Raw genomic sequence first — 21,225 nt, 5'->3', positions numbered from 1 at the left:
AGTACGAACAAAACCCAAAGATAAGAAGTTTTCAAATCAAAATTAATAAAATGTCAGAGATTACAAGCAAGGGGGTTGGTTACACAGAGGGAAGGTATTAGCACCCAAAGTGTCCTATGTACTCCTAGGGAGCCCTTTTTTGTGTGCAATTGTTTTGGTCAAAATGATGTTTAATAATACCTAAGAGCATCTATATTTTTATCAAACGTCATTTTCAACAAAACACTTGCACACAAAAAAGGGCTCCATAGGAGCATCTAGGACACTTTGGGTGCTAATACCTTCCCTTTGTGTAACCAACCCCCTTACCTGTAATCTCTGGCATTTTATTAGTTTTGATTTGAAAACTTCTTATCTTTGGGTTTTGTTTGTACTTTTTCCCTTTTCCTTTGGAAACAATAAAAGCGCGGTGGCGACTCTGGTTTTATTGACGTCAAGTTTATCCATAGCTTGATGGTCATGAATTTACCACTTCAGAAATTAAGTGGCGACTCTGCTGGGGAGTAGTCCTCAGTGGGTTTAACCTACTTTTTTGTGTGTATATTTGTATATTTGATGTTTGTTTGTATATATTGTTGTGTGATACTCTATCTATTGTGCTTGGTGATCTCTGTGTGGTGAGATAAGTTCTAACCCAGACTTGAGTGCAATCTAAGGTATGGGGGTGGTATAGTCGTGTTGGCTTTGAAGGAGTAGTCCTGAAAGAGTTGACATGAGATCCCCCACTCAGTGGATACCTCTTTGGAGTTACTAATGTCACACAAGTAAGTCGTGGATAGGAATTACTTTCTCTAATTTGGGGGTCCGAGAAGCTGAGGACCGTAGAACATTTAACCCAACTTGGCCTATTTAGGATGTAGTGCAGAGACTATTCAAGTGTAGATTTGATAACATTTGTTACGCGATACTACACTCAGATGAGTTTCTCTTGAGAATACTATGGGTTGATGAGTCAGACATCCTAACCTATAGTATCTGATAGATGGGATCACGACTCTAGGAACTTTTTAGAACATGATCTACATGTTTTTATCCTTAGTACATTCCTTTTGGGATGGTTCTTAACTCGACTTCATGCTCGTGACTCACAACAAACCATTTGATTCTTGGTTGATCCGATCAGCCTCATAAATATCAATGGAACTTGGGTGTTGATAAGGTCAAAACCATAATCCACCAAAATGGATGATTGATCTTGATGATGATTTGATCCATCCTTTGACCTTTGTTTGTGTTTGCCTTGTGTGTGATTGTTGCATTCATGCATACATGCGCATCATAACATTCATCGCAGAAAATAAAATTTTCAAGGGAACTAAGGTCTTATTTGCAAATATTTTCAGACCATGGATTATGGACGAAGGAACACTAAGAAGTACAATTTCAGATGTCCTGATTTGAAAGAGTTAAGGAAGTTATCATCCTTTGTATTAGATCCCTTGGACTTCAAGCAATGTCATGGGAAGCTCTTGTACGTATTATCTACTTATGTGGTTGAACGACTTCTGAGTGTCTTGGTGTAGTTCTATGACCCTCTTTATCGGTGCTTCACTTTTCCTGATTATCAGCTTGTGCCTGTGTTGGAAGAGTATACCCATCTCTTGGGTATGCCCGTGTCTAACAAGGTACCTTTCAGTGGATTAGTGGAGATCCTGAGATCTCACGTCATAGCCGAAGCTCTTCATCTGAAGATATCTGAGATTGATGCCAAAATGGTGAATAAAGGAGGGATTCTAGGATTGACTTCTGATTTTCTCATTGGAAGAGCTACTGATTTTGCTCAAGCTGGTAGTTTGTATGCTTTGAATCCATCTTTGTATTGCTCATCTATGGTTTAGCTTTGTTCCCTAATAGTGATGGTTTTGTTGATGTTAACCCCATTAGGATATTCTTGATTGGGAATCCAATTCCAACTTTGTTGGGTGACATGTATTTCTCTTTGCAGTTGAGGAATTCTAAGGGTGGTGGAACTATTGTGTGATGTGTTCCTCTTCTGTACAAGTGGTTTATTTCAGACTTGCCTTAGACGCCTGCTTTTTCTTAGAGAACCGACAATGTCTATGGTGGTCCTAAAGACTTATGTCTCTCACTAATGATGATATTATTTGGTATGATTCTGCATTGGGCAGCTTGGATATTATTGACAGTTGTGGTGAGTTCTCTAACATGCCTCTTATTGGTATGCAAGGAGGAATCAACTACAACCCAGCATTGGCCCGTTGCCAGTTTGGGTTCCCCTTGAGAGATAAGCCTAATAACATTAAGTTAGAGGGTCTATTTTATCAGGAGGGTAAAGATCCCTAACTTTTGAAGAGTAGAATGGTGCGTGCTTGGCACAATGTACATAGGAAAGGAAGATCTGAGCTTGGTCCATGCAACTGTGTAGCTTTGGAAGCTTACACTATTTGGGTGAAGAAGAGATCTTTGGAGCTCAAGATGTCGTACGCTTGTGAGAGACCTATGTTTGTGGTTGTGGCTGAGCCATCAACTCTCCCTAACCAAGATGTAGAGAAGTTGGAAGACGCACTTGCCAAGATGAAGCAAGAGAGAGACTTGTGGGAAAAGCGGTTCCATGCTTTGAATCGAAAGCATGAGGAGTTGCAACTTGAGTCGAAAGACAAAGATGCACTCATTGAGATTCTTGATGAGCATGCAGTAAAGAGACAGAGAGAGCCAGAGGATTTATTTTCCTCTAGTATGCCTCAGCCTTCCAGTGCTTGGAAGAAGATTGTTGATCGACTTGTCCTCGAGAAAGCTCAAATACAGACAACTTTTCAGTAGGAGATTCAACGCATCCGAAGGAAGTATATTCCCTTGGCCAGATCATCTGATGTAGTTCCTAGGGATCCTTAGGATGATAGTTTCTTTTTCTCTTGTATTTATATTTTGGTTTTTGAAATTATACTCGGTGTAATCCTTCCAAATATGAATAAAAAGAGATTTTATGGTCAATTGAATTGTTATTAATTATTATTACTAATATTTGCAAGTAAGGCTTCATATGTTCCTTGAAATTAAAAGCAATAAAAAACATTGCACCTCATGCATCATTTGCATAACATGTTTCTTCATCCAGATGTCTTATCAGTTGTTCTTCTGTGTATCAGCCAAGCTGACTCATGACTATAACACCCGAGCTAATCGTCTGAGAAGAATGGAGCATCTTGAACCAGAGAACAAGGAGCTTAAGGATGAGATTGATAGACTCACTACCTTGATGGAGTCTGTGATTGCTGCTCAGAACCAACCATCTCCGCCTCTTGCAACTCCTCCTCCTCAGAGGACTGTTATTTCAGAGATCGCTTCAGCATCTGTGCCTGTTGTTGCTACTAGCCAGTCGATGCCTACCATGCCTATTGGGTTCCCGTGGGGAATGCCACCAAACTTTGTGCCTGAAGGGTACGCTCCAACATTTGATTATATGCCGACATCTAGCCCGGTCATGTTTGTGCCTCCTCCTATTATGCATAATCTACCTCGTGTCGAGGATACCATTTACCATTCTGAACCTTCTAAAGGTCCAAATGTCTATGAGAAGATGGACGAGATGAAGGATCAGTTTCTTGAGTTGCACAAAGAATTGAAGACCGTAAGAGGAAAGGATTTATTCGGTAAGAGTGTTGTTGAGCTGTGTTTGGTGCCTAATGTCAAAATCCCAGTGAAGTTCAAGGTCCCAGACTTTGAAAAATATAAAGAAAATACCTGCCCTCTAAGTCATCTTGTCATGTATACTAGAAAGATGTCTACTCATACCGAAAATGATCAGCTGCTCATCCATTACTTCAAAGATAGTCTGACTAGAGCTGCACTCAGATGTTATATGGGCTTGGATAGTGCTAGTGTTTGTACTTTTAATGACTTGGGAGAGGCCTTTATGAAAGAATACAAGTACAATGTTGATATGGCTCCGGATCGGGATCAGTTGAGATCAATGTCTCAAAAGGATAAAGAGACATTCAACGAGTATGCTCAAAGATGGAGGGAGTTAGCTGCTCATATTAGTCCACCTCTGGAGGAGAAAGAGATGACCAAGATATTTTTGAAGATGCTAAGTTCATTATACTATGAATATATGATTTCACGTGCCCCTAATGATTTCACCGAGATGGGGAACATGTGGATGACATTGGAAGAAGGAGTCTGAGAGGGACAATTATCCAAAGATGAAGCGTCAGCGAGCAAGAAATACAGTAGTAGCTTCTCCAAAAAGAAGGAAGGAGAAACTAATGCAGTATCGGTAGGGAGGAAGAGGAGGCCTCATGTGAGGAAGAATTCCTAGTCCCGTCAACATCAGCATCAAGTATCATCAGTGATTCTAGTCTTTACCAATAATTCAACAAATCAATTTGTTCCTGTTTAGCAACATCAGTAACGACCACAACAAATACAACAATCATCATCAGAACTTTAAAAGGAAGAAGGTCTCTTTTAACCCTATTCCTATGACATATCCAGAATTGTACCCTTCCTTGGTAGTCAAAAATCTTATTCAACCAAGGAATCCTCTACAAATTTCTGAACCATTGCCATGGTGGTTCAAACCTGACTTGCATTGTGCTTTTCACCAGGGAGCTTCTGGTCATGATATTGAAAACTGTTATCCTTTGAAGTATAAGGTTCAAAAGCTGGTTAAGAGCAGTATGGTGTCCTTGAGGACAAAGCACCACATGATAAAGCAAACCCGTTGCCTGCTAATGGAAATGCTTCTGTGAACATGGTAGATGGTTGTCCTGGGAATTTTAGGGTATTTGATGTGCGTCATATTCGAAGGTTGTTGGTGGGAATTCATAGAGACATATGCTTGGTAAGCGATTGTGAACATGACCATGATGGTTGTGTTATTTGTAGCGTCAACCCTCGAGGATGTGTAATTGTTAAGAGGGATATTCAAAAACTGATGGATGAAAATGTTATTCAAGTTCAACAATCCAGGTATATGGGAAATGATGTAAACATTATCATACCGGTGTTCAAAACCCCCGAGCGAGTAGTTATTCAATTTTATAGCAGCAGTAGAAATGACAACATATCGGTATCGCCGTTGGTTATACGGTTAACGGGACCCATACCCTATTCATCCGATAAAGCTGTGGCATATAAGTATTCAGCCACCATGATTGAGAATTGGCAAGAGGTTCCTCTTCCCGCTGCAAATTCAGTGGTGAGCATCACAGATGTAGTGAAGGTGACCCATAGTGGTCGTGTGTTTGGCCATGTATCTCCTAGAGTTGTCAAAGATGTTTCAGTGGGTAAGAAGGAAAAAGTTCCTGGAATTGATCTGGTTAGTGCTCCAACTTGCCTGTCTGATGAATCCAGCGGGTTGAAGGCTAACAACGCTGATGAGGTATTACGTCTGATCAAGAGAAGTGAATTCAACATTATGGAACATTTGCTTCAAACGCCGTAAAACATTTCCGTGTTGTCATTATTGATGAATTCTAAGGCACATAGAGAGGCTTTGCAGAGAGTGTTGGAACAAGCTTACATGGAGCACGATGTTACCGTGGATCAGTTTGACCACATTGTTTCCAACATTACTTCTTGCAATAACCTGAGCTTTTATGATGAAGAACTTCCTAAGAAAGGTAGAAATCACAACTTGGCACTACACATTTCAATGAACTGCAAGGAGGGCGCTCTATCCAATGTATTGGTTGATACTGGCTCATAATTGAATATGTTGCCCATGTCAACCCTGGTAAGACTTTCTTATCAATGCGCCCTGATGAGGTACATTGGCGTGGTTGTTAAAATGTTTGTCGGTTCTCGAAAAACTATCATTGGAGAAGTGGACCTTCCGGTTAAGATAGGTCCGAGTGATTTTCAAATTACTTTTCAAGTGATGGATATTCACCCGACCTACAACTGTTTCTTGGGAAGGCCATGGATTCATGAGTTGGCGCTGTGACGTTTACTCTGCATCAAAAGTTGAAATTTGTTAGGAACGATAAGCTTGTCGTTGTTGGTGGGGAGAAAGCGTTGTTAGTGAGCCATTTGTCATCCCTCACCTATGTGGATGCTGAAGAAGAAGTTGGAACACCATTCCAAGCTTTGACCATTACTGATGAATTGAATAAGACTAGGGAACCCATGTCTTCTCTGAAGGATGCCAAAGAGGTTGTTCAGGCTGGTAGCACCAACAAATGGGGTCGCGTTGTGGAAGTTATTGAGAACAAGAATAGATCAGGCCTGGGATTTCAGCAAGGGCCGCTCAACGCCAAAGTCAAGGCTATGCAAGAAGTTTTTTTATAGTGGAGGGATCATTTACAAGGATGATCAACACTCAACTGCCATTATTGAAGACAATGATGAAGACGAAGATTGTGCCAGTTTTGTGACACATGGCCAAACTTGCAACAATTGGGTTGTTGTCGACATTCCTGTTGTTATACACCGTTCGAAGTAATTTGTTTTATTATTTAAGAAAAATCCTTATCCTATGCCTAAGGGAGAAGTAATACATTATTGGGCATTTTCAATATTATCATCAATAAAATACAATTTTATTCATCTACATCTATGATGTTTGTTTTTACTTTTTGCTTTTTTCGAAAATGGTAATCATTAAAAAACATAAATAAATAATAATTTTTCCATCTACATAATATTTATTTGCACTCCATTTCTCTAAAATCAAAATATCAAATCATTATGCAGGTTGGTTCTCAAACCCATTGAATGTAATGATCCTACTCCCTCTCCAAACTTTGATTTCCCTGTGTTTGAAGCTGAAGAAGAGAATGATGATGAAGAAGTATCTGATGAGTTACCCATTTGCTTGAGCATGAGGAAAATGTCATTCAGCCGTTTGAAGAGCAAATTGAATTAGTCAACTTGGGTTCCGAGGATGATGTGAAGGAAGTCAAGATTGGGTCTCAACTGTGTCCATAGGTGAAGAAGGGGTTGGTTGATCTTCTTTGAGAATATTCTGATGTGTTTGCTTGGTCCTATCAAGATATGCCAGGTTTGGATTCTGAGATCGTGGAGCATAGATTGTCGTTGAAGCCAGAATGCCCGCCGGTCAAGCAGAAGTTGAGAAGAACCCATCCTGATATGGCAGTAAAGATTAAGGAGGAAGTGCTGAAGCAGATCAATGCTAGTTTCCTTGTTACCTCTGAGTATCCGCAATGGGTGGCCAACATTGTGTATGTTCCTAAGAAGGATGGAAAAGTCCGTATGTGTGTTGATTACAGAGATTTGAATAAAGCCAGTCCAAAAGATGTTTTTTCTCTACCACACATAGATATGTTGGTAGACAATACATCTAAATTAAAAGTCTTTTCGTTTATGGACAAATTTTCCAGTTATAATCAGATAAAGATGGAACCTGAAGATATGGAGAAGACCACATTCATTACACCTTGGGGAACATTTTGTTATCGAGTGATGCCCTTCGGTTTAAAGAATGCTGGTGCAACGTACCAGAGAGCTATAACCACTCTTTTCCATGATATGATGCGTAAGGAGATTGAAGTTTATGTTGATGATATGATTGCTAAATCAAGTAATGAAAAAGAGCATGTTGAGAATTTTTTGAAGTTATTCCAGCGTTTGAGGAAGTATAAAATCCACTTGAATCCCAATAAATGTACATTTGGTGTCCGCTCTGGAAAGTTGTTGGGATTTATTGTCAGCGAGAAGGTTATTGAAGTTGATCCTTCCAAGGTCAAAGCAATACAAGAGATGCCTGTGACCAAAACTGAGAAACAATTCAGAGGTTTTCTCAGCTGCTTGAATTACATTTAGAGATTTATACCGCATATGACTGCCACATGTGTGCCTATATTCAAGATTCTTCAGAAATATCAGTCTTGTAATTGGACCGAGGATTTCCAGAAACCTTTTGACAACATCAAAGAATATCTGCTTGAGCCTTCGATTTTGTCTCCACCTGTTGAAGGAAGACCTTTGATCATGTATTTGACTATGCTTGAAGAAAGTATGGGTTGTGTTCTTGGTCAACAAGATGGATTTGAGAAGAAAGAATATGCAATTTACTACCTCAATAAGAAATTCACCGAGGGTGAGACTCGGTATTCTATGCTTAAGAAGACAAGTTATGCATTGGCTTGGGCTGCTAAGCGTCTGCGCCAATATATGTTGAATCATACTACTTGGTTGATATCCAAAATGGATCCAATCAAATTCATTTTTTAGAAGCCTGCTTTAACTGGGAGGATTCCCCGTTGGCAGATATTATCTGAGTATGAAATTGAATACCGAGCTCAAAAAGCTATTAAAGGTAGTGTCTTGGCTGACCACTTGGCGCACCAACCCATTTAAAATTATCAATCAGTACAATATGATTTTCCTGACGAAGAGAGTTTATACTTGAAGATGAGAGACTGTGATGAACCATTGCTTGAAAAGGGGCTAGAACCTGGTTCCTGTTGGGGCATGGTGTTTGATGAACCTGTTATTTCATATGGTAATGGCATTGGGGCAATGATTATTACTCCTCAAGGCACTCATTTTCTGTTTACAACTAGATTAACCTTCAAATGTACAAACAATGTGGCTGAGTATGAAGCTTGCATTATGGGGATTGAAGAAGCCATTGATCTCAGAATTAAGTATCTTGACGTCTATGGAGATTCAACTTTGGTTATGAATCAGATCAAAGGTGAACGGGAGAGGAATCAACCCAGTTTGATACCGAATAGAGATTATGCGAGGAGGATATCAACTTTCTTTACAAAGGTTGAGTTTCATCATATCCCTCGAGATGAAAACCGGATGGAAATTGCTCTTGCAATGTTAGCTTCAATGATTGTGGTGAAGTATTGGAATGAAGTTCCTAATTTGATTATGATGTATCTTGATAGGCCATCTCATGTGTTTGTTGTTGAAGACGTCAAAGATAAAAAGCCATGGTATTATGATATCAAATGTCTCCTCCAAAGTCAGATTTACCCACCTGGGCATCTTTGAAAGATAAGAAGACTTTGAGAAGATTAGCTGGTAACTGAAGGAGAAGAGCGATCCAAAATGCAGCGGAATTTACAAAATTTCTCCTTTAGTGATCCTTACGAATGGGCATTGTCATACCCCAAAATTCACCCTACCCCGATACAACTTTCATCTGATCCATGGCCCTACTGCACATGCATGCTTTCATTATTTCATCATCATAATTTCATTGAACTTTCATAACCAAATACAAATTACACAGACTCAAGGCATGGTGTTTACACCCGGAAAAAACTGGGGTTATCCGGTTAAAGTTCTGGAGGAAAAAACCAACAAAATAAGGGAAAAATCAACTTTTGGACTGGGTAATCGATTACCCTAATCATGGTAATCGATTACACACACAAAAAATGATTTCCAGGCCATTTTGGACTGTGTAATCGATTACCCTAATCATGGTAATCGATTACACAGACAAAAAATGATTTCCAGGCCATTTTGGATGGTGTAATCGATTACCCCAATCATGGTAATCGATTACACCTGCGCAGACAGCAGTAGTAACTCTATTTTTTCACCACAAAGTAATTTTAATTCACCCACTTCAACCCCTTTGCTTCCTCTATAAATAGAGCACTATCCCCACTCATTTTTCAAGCTTAAAAGCCACAAAACCTCTGCCCAAATCACATTCAAGCTCCCTCATTTCAACCTAAACCCTAACTCACCCAAACCCTCTTTTCTACTTTGAACCACCCAACCACCATGTAAAAATCCACAATCTCCACACAACAAAAACAATAGCAAACTTGTGACCTTCACTTACATAATCATTCACCACCACCACATAAACATACAACTTCCTTCCCATCCATTTTCTACCACAACAATCATAACCACCCTCTTCCAAGCTTTTTGCTTCATTCTCAAACCTAAACACAACAACAACCTAGTTTTGACACCACAATCTTGGTAATATTTTGGACTCAAACTCCTTGACATTTTTGGTTTTGTTTTGTGTTTGAAAATGGATTTTTACTCATGGGTTGTGTTTTGAGAGAGATTTGAGTCAACTTTGAGACAAGTGGGTTTTGTTGGGTTTACACCCTTTTGGGGATTTTTTTGCTCTTGCTACTTTTATCCACCATCTTTAATCAAACTTTGTATTTTGTTTCATTTGCTATTTATTGTTGACTTGTTTTCACATTTATTTGGTTGATGAGATCTATTAGATCATGGCCATGGTTGTTTAGAGTTGATAAAACCTTCAATGTTTCAAACCTATTAATGATTGATCAATAGATCCTTCATGATACTTTGAGGCATTGATAGGTTGCCTCTATTTCAACCATGTTTGGGTAATTTGATACATATATGAAACCATTTTATTTACATTAACCGGTTATTCTATTTGCTTATTGTTATTCTACTAACCACCAACCACTAACTACTAACTCCTAACATTTACATTATTTCACTTGACTTCCTTGCAATTTATTTTATTGTTCACTTTATTTCAAGTATTTTATGTTTATGTTTATGTTTATGTTTATTGTTATCTAACCATATCATTTACATTATGCTAATTTATTTACTCTCTTGCTAAATAAAAGAGGAGTAAAAACAAAAATAAAGAGAACAAATCATAATATTGATAGATGGACTTAGGGTTGCATAACTTTCTTTGTTACAAATCTATTGTTAGTTGATTTTTCAATCATCTTCAATACTTTGCATCAATGATAAGCTATCCCTTAATGTGTCATATTTTGAGTCTTTTTGACCTATGAGAAATAGTCCTCAAGATGTTCATTTTGTACATATTACTACCCACTAATTATACTTCACTAACTCTTTTTTATCATTAACCTTTGTCATTGCAATTTTGTTACCATTAACTTGTGGTTTATTTTGTGTCATTTACATTCACTAACCATTATTATTGTGATATTATCATTCTTCATCTTGTGATTTTACTTTCATGTCATTACCTTGTAATTTACATTCAAGTACTCATTATCATCATCATTGTACAAACTCATCATGCATGTTTATTTACTTGTTATTTATTTTATAGTCATCATACATTAAAAATAACAAAAACATGATAAAATGGTAAGACCAAAAATATTCACTCCACTCTTAATCAACTTGGACTTAGAGGATTTCATCTTAGGACCTTTGCTTGGAGGCCTTCCTTTACTCTTTGTGATACTTTGTAAACACTTGGATTTTCATCCGTAACTTACATGCATATTGTAAGAATGGCATCATGGCACCACCTTAGGGGGACATGTTTGTAAGACCATTATCCTTTGTTTAGCTTAGGTCACTTTTGCACACAAAAGGCTTTCTCTTGGTCTACCTTACAATGATACTCTTTAATTTCTTGTTGGTTACTTTGCATTCATGTTGCATAAGCCAAATTTCATAATAAAAATAAAATAAACCCTTGATTCAACGTCAAGTGACATTTTCTTAGCCAAATTCAAAAATACTTAATAATTACAATTATTATTGTGCGCCACGAGCCTTAAGTGGTGGAGAATGATTGAGAATGGAGCATTCCTACCCTTACTCTGATTATTTTGGACGCAAGACGCTTGGCTTGTTGTCTAGAATAATCACCTCCGCCCATAGACTTTAGTACAATATAATCACAAACACTCATTTCATAAAACCCTTATTCAAGGTAAAAATAATACAACTCATCAAACTCATTTTTGTGCCTTAGGGCATCATCCTGAAAACCCTTTTCTCAAAGGTAAAATCAACCAACACACAAACATTTTCTACTCCGAACTACGGAGCTCTGATTCCTCATCCCCGAATGAGTGATTCGAAGGCACAAGGGCCCCAATCCTTGGCGAGCACTATAATAACAAAAAACACCCCCTTCTTTTCACACATTCTTTTGAAAATAAAACAATAATAGATAAATCCCATGTATGTAAAACAACCCAAATGGTTCCCATGGAGTACCATGGATGTAAGGGGTGCTAATACCTTCCCCTTACGTAACCGACTTCCAAACCCAAATCTCGGTTGCGAGGCCGATTCCTTATTCTCTTTTAGCGCTTCCCGTGTGCGTCTCTTTTCTGAGGGTTTTATCGACTATTTCCCCTCTCCTCTCCAATAGAGGTAAACTAAATAAAATTCGATGGCGAATCTTCTGACTTTGCCTCTCTTTGGCATCTCTTTGGCATCTCTTTAGTCCCGATTTCGTTATCGTGAAATCCGGTAGCGACAGCTGGCGACTCTGCTGGGGATGATATTCCCTAAGCAAGTCTAGCCTAGTTTGGGTTGTTTCTCTTTTACGTACGTGGAGATTTTACCTATTATCTTTTTTCTGTATATATTGCTTTTGTTACTAACCTATACATATTTTCTCTGTTTGCCTGTTGGTTCGAAACTCTGGTTCTGTGACGAAGAATTTTTGGAAGCAAAGTAGGAAATGTGTGGACTTAGTTAACCGATATAGAATCACCCATATTAAATCATAACCACCTTGTGTACGAGGTAACCCAACTGCAAAGTCCATTTAAATGATATCCCATTTCCACACTGAAATTTCTAAGGGTTGCAACAAACCACCTAGATTCTGATGTTCAAACTTTACATGCTAGCATACCACACATTCAGACACATACTCCACAATATCCTTTTTCATTCCAGGCCACCAATAGTCCTTCTTCAAATCTTGATACATCTTTGATGAACCTGGATGTATGGTAAACACACCTTTACGAGCCTCTTCCAAAACTTTTCTTTTCATCTCTGCATCATTCGGAACGCAAATCCTTTGATTTAAAAGGAAAATACCATTCATAGCTTGAGCGAAACCTAGTCGAATTAACATTTCTTACAACTTCTCATCTAAAATTTTCCCTTGATGGATATCTTCTCTTATATTGGAAGTAATATTCAAATTTCCCATTATCATACAATTCAGAGTTCAAGCAAACTGAAGGTTAAGATCTCGAAACTTTTCCAATAATGCATACTCTAACATCATTAACTCAACTTTGTGCATCTCTTTCTGAATTAACGCATCTACAAATTTATTTTCTTTGCTTGGATGGTACTTTAGTTCAAACTCAAAATCCTTCAAGTATTCCATCCATCTTCTTTGTCGCATGTTCAAATCCTTCTGGTCAAACAAGTATTTCAGACTCTTGTGGTCACTAAACATTTCAAAACATACTTCGTACAGGTAGTGGCGCCACACCTTCAAGGTAAAGATAACAGCTGCTAATTTAAGATCATGAGTTGGATAATTCTCTTCATGAGTCTTCAACCGATGATAGGCATATGCTATAACTTGACCACCCTGCATTAGCACTCTTCCTAATCCCTTCTTAGAGGCATCACAAAGTACTCCATAAGGCTTACTAGGCTGAAGAATGATTAAAACAAGAGCAGTTATCAACCTTTCCTTTAAACTCATGAAACTTTGTTCACACTTTGAATCCCAACTAAAATAAATCTCCTTCTGGGTAAGTCTAGTCATTGGTAAAGCCAACTGAGAAAACTCTTTAATGAACCTTCGATAATAACCTGCCAATCCTAAGAAACTTCTGACTTCATAAGCATTCTTCTATCTTTCCCAATTAACAACCGCTTTAACTTTAGAGGGATCCTCTGTTACCCCTCCTTGTGATATGACATGACCAATAAACTTAACTTCGCCCATCGAAAATTCACACTTACTTAACTTCGCAAAAAGTTGCTTCTCTTGCAGTAATGATAGAACAATCCTTAGATTTTCTCCGTGCTCTTATAAAGTACAAGAATAAATAAGAATGTCATCAATAAAGATCACCACAAACTGGTCCAAGTAAAGTTAGAATATCATATTCATATAATCCATGAAAACATCAGGTGCATTCGTCACTCCAAATGGCATTACAAGGAACTCATAGTGGCCATATCGGGTTCTAAATGCCTTCTTTGGTATGTCAGAACTCTTAACTCGGATTTGATGATAGCCCGATCATAAATTAATCTTCGAGAACACACGTGCTCCTTTCAATTGATCCAATAAATCGTCTATCATAGGTAGGGGATACTTGTTTTTTATGGTGACTTCATTCAATTGACGATAATCAATACACAAATGCATACCACCGTCCTTCTTCTTTACTAGTAACACTGGAGCTCCCCATGGTGAAACACTAGGCCGGAAGAAATGCTTGGTTAATAACTCTTCCAATCAACTCTCCAACTCTCTCAGCTCAAGTGGTGTCATACAATACGGAGAAACGGATATTGGGGTCGCTCCAGGTACCAGGTCAATAGATAATTCCACTTCCCTTTTGGGAGGGAGATAAGTGACATCCTCGGGGAAAACTTCTGGAAATTCACAAACTATAGGAATTTGCACAACCTTCAGATCGTCACTTGATTCCTTGGTGAGAACCAAGAGAACAATTTTTTCCTTCTCGAACAAGAAATTAACCATGCCAACCGTACCTTCCAAAATAATAGTTAATACATCCTTTGGAGTAGCTTCACTAGATGGAATGATGATTAACTCCTTTTCACATCCAATAAACACCGGATTGGCAGAAAACCAGTCCATCCCCAAAACTGCATCAACCTTCTTTAGTGTAACACCCATATATAATACATGTCTAGAAATACATATTATGCATAGATGTAATGTTGGCACTGAAATACATAAGTACCTAGTGGCAACATTGTACATATTACATGCACAAAATTAAATACAAACATGGCACTATATATATACAAGGGGGCTCAAAATAAAACTAGGAACTATATCAATAGAGAATGATCTCAAAATAGATATAATCACAACAGAAAGTCATCCAAAATATCAAACAAGCAAGGACATCAAGCTATCTTGTCTTTACCCTTCACCTGCTTAGAACTACCTGAAAAATAATCAACAACATGGGGTGAGATGATAATCCCAGTAGGTTCCCTGTCTTATGGGTCCACTCGGCTCTACAAGGTTCTAATTAACATCCTAAAACATTCGCTTGAGTTCATCAACTCAAACAATCAATAATCGAAAACCATACCAAGGTATCTTTCCCTGGCCAACCCTACGTCTAAGATTCTCGACACAGTTCACGGATCTTTGTATCATAAGTATCTTTCCCCGGCCAACCCTACATCTAGGATTCTCAACACGAGTCACATATACTTATCTTATACTTTGAAATACGAATGGACATCAGATTCTAAGGGATAACATCCACCTTAAGAATCGTCGCTTCCTATAAGACTCTAAACCCATTTCAAGCCTTTTACCCGTATGGGATTTCCACCCACCATGAGATCCACCGCTTTTGGGATTCAAACCCATGTCATATAAGTATTAGTGTGTACGTCCCAATTCTTAATCTATATAAGCATCGCAACTTAATACGGCACAATCAAAGGGTTATTTCTGACTACCTGACTAGATAAAACACAACATGATTTTATTTTACAACCACAAGGCAATCTCATTCACCTTAACCTTCTCAACAACAACACATGTTACCTACAATGCCTAACATCCTTAGCTAAACAACTACTTGTCCATGACACACACCTAGGTATCATTTAGACAAGCATTATCATCTAAGTCATACATCATACCCTAATTATCTTTCTAATTCATTCAATTAGTTTGCTACTAGGGTTTCCTCAACAATTCTTATGAATTTCCAATCATATTATCACATTCACACATCAATTAAGCCACAACATATTCATCATGTTATCATATAAGAAATATAGTTGATTCAATGATAATTCCATGCCCACATATCATAGGACAAGTTATATGACCCTTAAGATAGCTCAGGAACCATAGAAAACATGTTTTTTTGCAAAAACTAAAGGATACAATCGATTGCATAAAGACCACAATCGATTGCATCAATGTCCAGAATCCTTTGTTTCTGTTTTAGGGGGAAACAATCAATTGTCATATTAGTACAATTGATTGTACTATCTAATTTTCTGGTTTTTTCAGTAATTTGCGAAGGTGCAATCGATTGTAAGATAGTGACAATTGATTGTCACAGTGAGTTATGTCAAAAATACTTGCTGAAACATATTTCTATCCATTCCTAGCCATACCCAAACATCCCTAACAACAACCAATCATAAGACACAAGATTTTCATGGTACAATACATCAATATCCATCATTCTAACAACAACAACATACATTTATATAGGAACATAACAACCATAGCAATTTCTCAAGAATGATGGAAGAAAACATAACAACATGTTAAGAGTCATCAATTTTTACTCTATGTTTCTACAACCCTAATTTCTACAAACAAATAACTTCTACTTAGAGCTCACCTTAATGAATAGATGAAGAGATTGTTGAATGATGTTGAGATGAGATACTGATTCCAAACTCTTGATTTCTCCAAGTTTCTTATTCTCCTTTCCACAAGTTTTCTTCTTCTTTTTCCCTCACCTCTTTTTCCTTTTTGCTCTCTTTAACTTCTTCTACTGATAAAGGAAAGGATGATACTTAGATAAAGTAGATTAACATGTGGTGACATTGGCAAAAGGGTGAAATGATGTATGTGGTCACAATTGAAAGATAGAAATGTGTGGTTAGAAAAGATTAATGATGGTAACAAATATCCCAAGTGATGCTACACTTTAATATTTGTTCTACTAGAGCAATTGACTCATTATTAGTGTTACCAAAATATCCCTTTTTATGCCAATTAATAAAAGGTCAGTCTCAAATAATATTAATTAAGTCAATCTGAGTTCACTAGTTACTGTGTTGGTCTCAACTGATAACTTTTGGAGCACATATGAACTCAATTGATCTCAACTGATATGAATTTGAATATTTAAGGAAATACAAAGTATTGCACTTTTTCTATCCAATTTGCATCTAATGAAATAAGAATCGGTGTACCCAACTAAGTCACGATTCGCTCCATTAGGGGTGCCCTAAACCCATTGTTTGGCGCAAAACCCATTAAAATTATCCATTATATATAATTGACATTCGTGAGACATAAGCTACACTTTTTTATATCATATTTTTACAACACTTATTATAGACTATATAACTGACTTAAGCGTTGGAGTGCTAACATTGCAGATTCATCTATGCACTGTTGTATCAAAGACTCATACCACCGCATTAGGATTCAATCATCACTAATCAATTCGAATTATGATTACAGTACAAAACAACTATTCAGTTGAAAAATGAAATTGTCAAAAATATTTTTGAAAATTCGAACTAACCTTTATTGATTGAACACTTCTTGGAAATGACTATTTGTATTTCTATGTATTTGGGTCATTATTCAGGTATCTCTTGGTTCAATAAATAAAAATAAAAGAATAAATAACATATTTTGAAATGTAATTATTATAATTTCACTGTATAAACATCAAATTTTTATTTACTTTTAATTTATTTAACATAATTATTTTTAAATTGTCAATAAATTATACAATTAATTATATGAAAATGTAAAACAAAATTATCGTAAAATTATATATAGATTAATTTTCATTTTTAATATTGTTTTTTTATGAGTTTCATAATCATAGTAAAATATTTGAAAAAAAGAAAGAGGAGAATATGATAATTGCTTACTATATTCCATATGTACCAAGGCTCTAAGTGGTAAAAATAGTGATTGATCGATAAGTTAGTTGATAGTTGATAACTGATGACTGATAGCTTATAGTTGATGATTTATAGTTGATAAATTAATTAAATTGTTTTGTAAAATTAATGGTTTAATTAGTTAATAAATTAAAATAACATAAAAGATATTTAATATATAATTGTTTTATTTAAATTAAAATAAATTATAAAGAATAATAATAAATTTTAGTTAAAATAATAATCACAAAATTGAAAGAAAAAATGATAAGTTATAAACTAAAATACTACTTAAAATAGCGTCTGAAAAATAAATTATAAACTAGTAAAATAAATTATAAGTTCGTGATAAAAGACTATTACCAAAAAACTCTTTTATTGTCGTATAAATCTTATAAACTATAAGCTCAAAAAATTTCTCGTCACAAGAGCCTAAATACTAGTATATAAAATTCTAAAAACATGTATTTGATTGTTCTCTTGAATACTCGTGTATACTAATTGCGCTTTAACAGTTAACCAAAGCTTGGCATTCTCATGTTGCATCAAAACATGGCTTTATAAATCAATGTTTACTAAAATAGCATTCAACTATGGATTTTACAAGAGACATGTTTCGCCTAGGTTCAAAACTAATGAAAGAAACTTACCAACCTCGAGTTATTTAGAGATAAGGGATTAGAAAAGCATAACTGAATTGTCCCAGGCTATTGAATAAGAATTTTAAAAAATGGAATATTAGGATTGAAGATTTACAAATTTGAACCTACATTTGTATTTTTCAATGATAAATCAATGGGCAATAAACAAGCCGTTTGGGACTGCCACCAATCCCTGTTCTTCCACAATGTTTCTAACCTATCCTGTATTTTGTTTTGTAGAAAGGTAAACTGTACTGAGCATAAGATTAGAAAATATGTAAGAAAAACGAAGAGTTAAAATTTCAAGGAGCATGCATTTGAATACCCAGCCCTCAGGTTCGCCACACTGCACAAACTTTGAATTATATCAAACAATCAAAGTTGAGCTAATTACAGTGAGAAAATAAAGAATGAGGGAAGACGCTTTAAATGAAAAGTATTCACATGCTCTACAAAATATTAGGCAGCTGACAATTCAATCTCTGCTGCAATTCTTTGACCTTCATAGAGAGTTCGGCCTTTTGCTCCTTGTAGCTCTGGAGCAAGTATTCCTTTCCTTCTATCGCCTCTTTCAATTCTCCCACTTGCCTTTTCAGCATCTCAATTCGCTCCTCCTCATCCCTTGTTTTTTCAGAGAGGTCCAAATGAATATCCCCATCGAGATGCCCATTTCTAGTCTCAGCAGACCACGTTGTGCCTGTGGGAGATTTGTCATGAGGAACATATCCAACACAGTGATCTGCAATTGCTTTCCTTAGCTGTTGGATCTCTCTCTCCGAGTCAAATAGGTCCCTGTTTGCAGCTTCAACCTGCAATTGTAAATGAGAAGAAAGCCCCAGCTGAGCATTGAGTGAATTTTGCAATTCAGCCATTTGATCTTGCATCTCTAATATCATATCGTCTCTTCTCTTCAACTGTTGCCGCAGTTTCTGTATAACTTCCCGCTTGCTGAAAATGTCCGAACCAGATTCTGATACACATGGTGAATCTGAGCAGTTTGAAAGATGGAATGGCTTTGAAGGCAATTCAAGACGATCAGGGGAGCAAGCCCAGACAACACCATTTTCCTTGCTAAACTCAGCAGGAGGGACAGTCACCAAAGGTAGGGCCCCATTGAATTCACTCAACATCTGTTCATTTTGTGGGCACTTTAGTTCCATAGAACCTCCAGTTCCAGTTCCTGTCCATCATCACATACATAAATCTAAGTCAAATGCAGCACATATTTAGAAAAAATTAACCATTCCAGACACTCGCTGCCCTGCCCAGAAAAATTGCACCATAATAGAAGTATATGTCATGTAATTTATGTCAGAAAATGTGAAATCAGATCCACGAAACCACCATCAACAATGACTTCTTTAGCCATAAATATAATTTTACAGATTAATTGTGAATAACTCTAGTAGAAAGTAGACAAGATTTTATCAGAAGCCAATCTCATATACATTCAAGAATAAGTAAATTCATATAGTTTGCTGGTACCAATTAAAATGTTTTATCTCCACAACTGCAATTATTCTACAACAAATACCAAGTGTCGTAGACCTGCTGGGCTAAAGATTTTGATTTAGAATTCTCATCCACGGCTACCAATGTAGAAGTGGAACTAGAGACAGATAAGAGAAAGAAAGTAAACATATTTAGACAAGAAAAGATACGTGTCCTAAACATTGTTGGATTAAGGCTCAACTCAATAAATCTTGGCAAATGAAAAGAAGAAGAAAAATACAAGAGCAAAATTTGTTATTAGTAAAAATATAAATTCTAGATGGGGAGAAATAAACATACAAGGAAAAAAAGCCAATTGGTCAGCAACATCAAAAACAAGTTTAAAGAACAAATTAGACCTGGATTGCAAGTGAAGCGGGCATGATTATGTTGCATTTGGGAATATCCATTGGGCTGTATAAAGCAATCTGGAGGTTTCCTTGTGTTGGAGGATTTTCCATTACCTGAAATTAAGAATTTTATTCTTTGAGAATCCACTATAGACAAAGGACACATCTGTGGAAGTTCAAAATAGTTGTGTACCTTTGAGGATAGTAGTTGCATTCTGGGTGGTGGATTTAGCGTCAATTGCCTGCTTCAATTTGTAACCGAGGCGAATAGACAATGTACTCAAGAAAGCACCAGCAGCAATAATAAGCCAGGTAGGTCCTTCAACTCGAGTATGATTTGGCTTATGAACCCTAGACCCATTCGTTTGTTGTTTCATTTTAAGAGATAAAACAAAATGTTGAGGAAGAAGAAGCTACACAAATAGATTCTAATTACCAATGCACAAACAACACCAAAAAGTATTACAAAATTCTAATTGACAATGCAAAAACAACACCAAAAAAGTATTATGAAATTCTAATTAACAATGAAAAAAAAAAGTATGATGAAATTCTAATTAACAATGCAAAAACAATAAAACGAAGAGAAAATACAAGTAATACTTAGAAAGAGAGAAATGGTAAAGTGCATGTGGAACGGCGTTGGCCTATGAGTAAACGGTGGCGCAAGGGTGGTGGAAGGTTGTGGACGGAGACATGGTGTGGAGAAAATGGGGGAAACGAAAAGGGTTTTTTTTTTAATGATGTGCGGGTGCGGCTAACTAACTGAGTCAAGCGACTCTGTGAGAGAGGAGAGAGGAGGCTGGGTTTCGCAAAAAGAAATATTTGACCGCTAAAATAAAGTGGAAAATTTTAACAAGATAAAACCAAGTAAAGTCCATTAACGACCGTATTAACAAAAGTTATGCTTTTGAAATAGTTTTTTTTCTTCCCATTATTAGATAAATAAGTTTTTGGGTCCATAGGAGATTCATAATTCCTTCTTAGATTCTAGAATTTCCTTCAATAATTTGTTGCATAAAATTGACTTTCTTTCTCTTTAATGACCTTTCTAGTCTTGTTATTCTTCTAAAAAAATTATTTCTTTTAGATGTTTCAAAAGTTTTTTTTTCCTTGTAGTCTTGTGATACATTAAATTATATTGTAGATAGATGTCTTATTTATGCGTCTTATATTTTTTTATCGAAAATGTAACATAATTTCATTATTCTTAA

General features: G+C 36.6%; 2 protein-coding genes across 2 annotated transcripts; both read right to left on the bottom strand.

Annotated features, from left to right (window-relative positions):
- Positions 1–14,122: 14,122 nt before the first annotated feature.
- LOC127103972 (uncharacterized) lies at positions 14,123–14,530 on the bottom strand. The gene has a single exon (XM_051041196.1). It carries the CDS (start codon positions 14,528–14,530, stop codon positions 14,123–14,125), a length of 408 nt encoding a protein of 135 aa, XP_050897153.1.
- Positions 14,531–18,464: 3,934 nt separating this feature from the next.
- LOC127107976 (uncharacterized) lies at positions 18,465–20,893 on the bottom strand. The gene is made up of 4 exons (XM_051045334.1): positions 20,615–20,893; positions 20,205–20,424; positions 20,021–20,125; positions 18,465–19,350 (listed from the first exon to the last, which is right to left on the bottom strand). Exons 2-4 carry the CDS (start codon positions 20,386–20,388, stop codon positions 18,620–18,622), a joined length of 1,020 nt encoding a protein of 339 aa, XP_050901291.1. The 5' UTR covers positions 20,389–20,424; positions 20,615–20,893; the 3' UTR covers positions 18,465–18,619.
- Between the last annotated feature and the right edge of the window lie 332 nt (positions 20,894–21,225).

The sequence above is a fragment of the Lathyrus oleraceus genome, chromosome 7 (genome assembly GCF_024323335.1).
Source record: "Lathyrus oleraceus cultivar Zhongwan6 chromosome 7, CAAS_Psat_ZW6_1.0, whole genome shotgun sequence".
NCBI lineage: Eukaryota > Viridiplantae > Streptophyta > Magnoliopsida > Fabales > Fabaceae > Lathyrus > Lathyrus oleraceus.
This window is presented reverse-complemented; position numbering and strand designations above follow the sequence as displayed.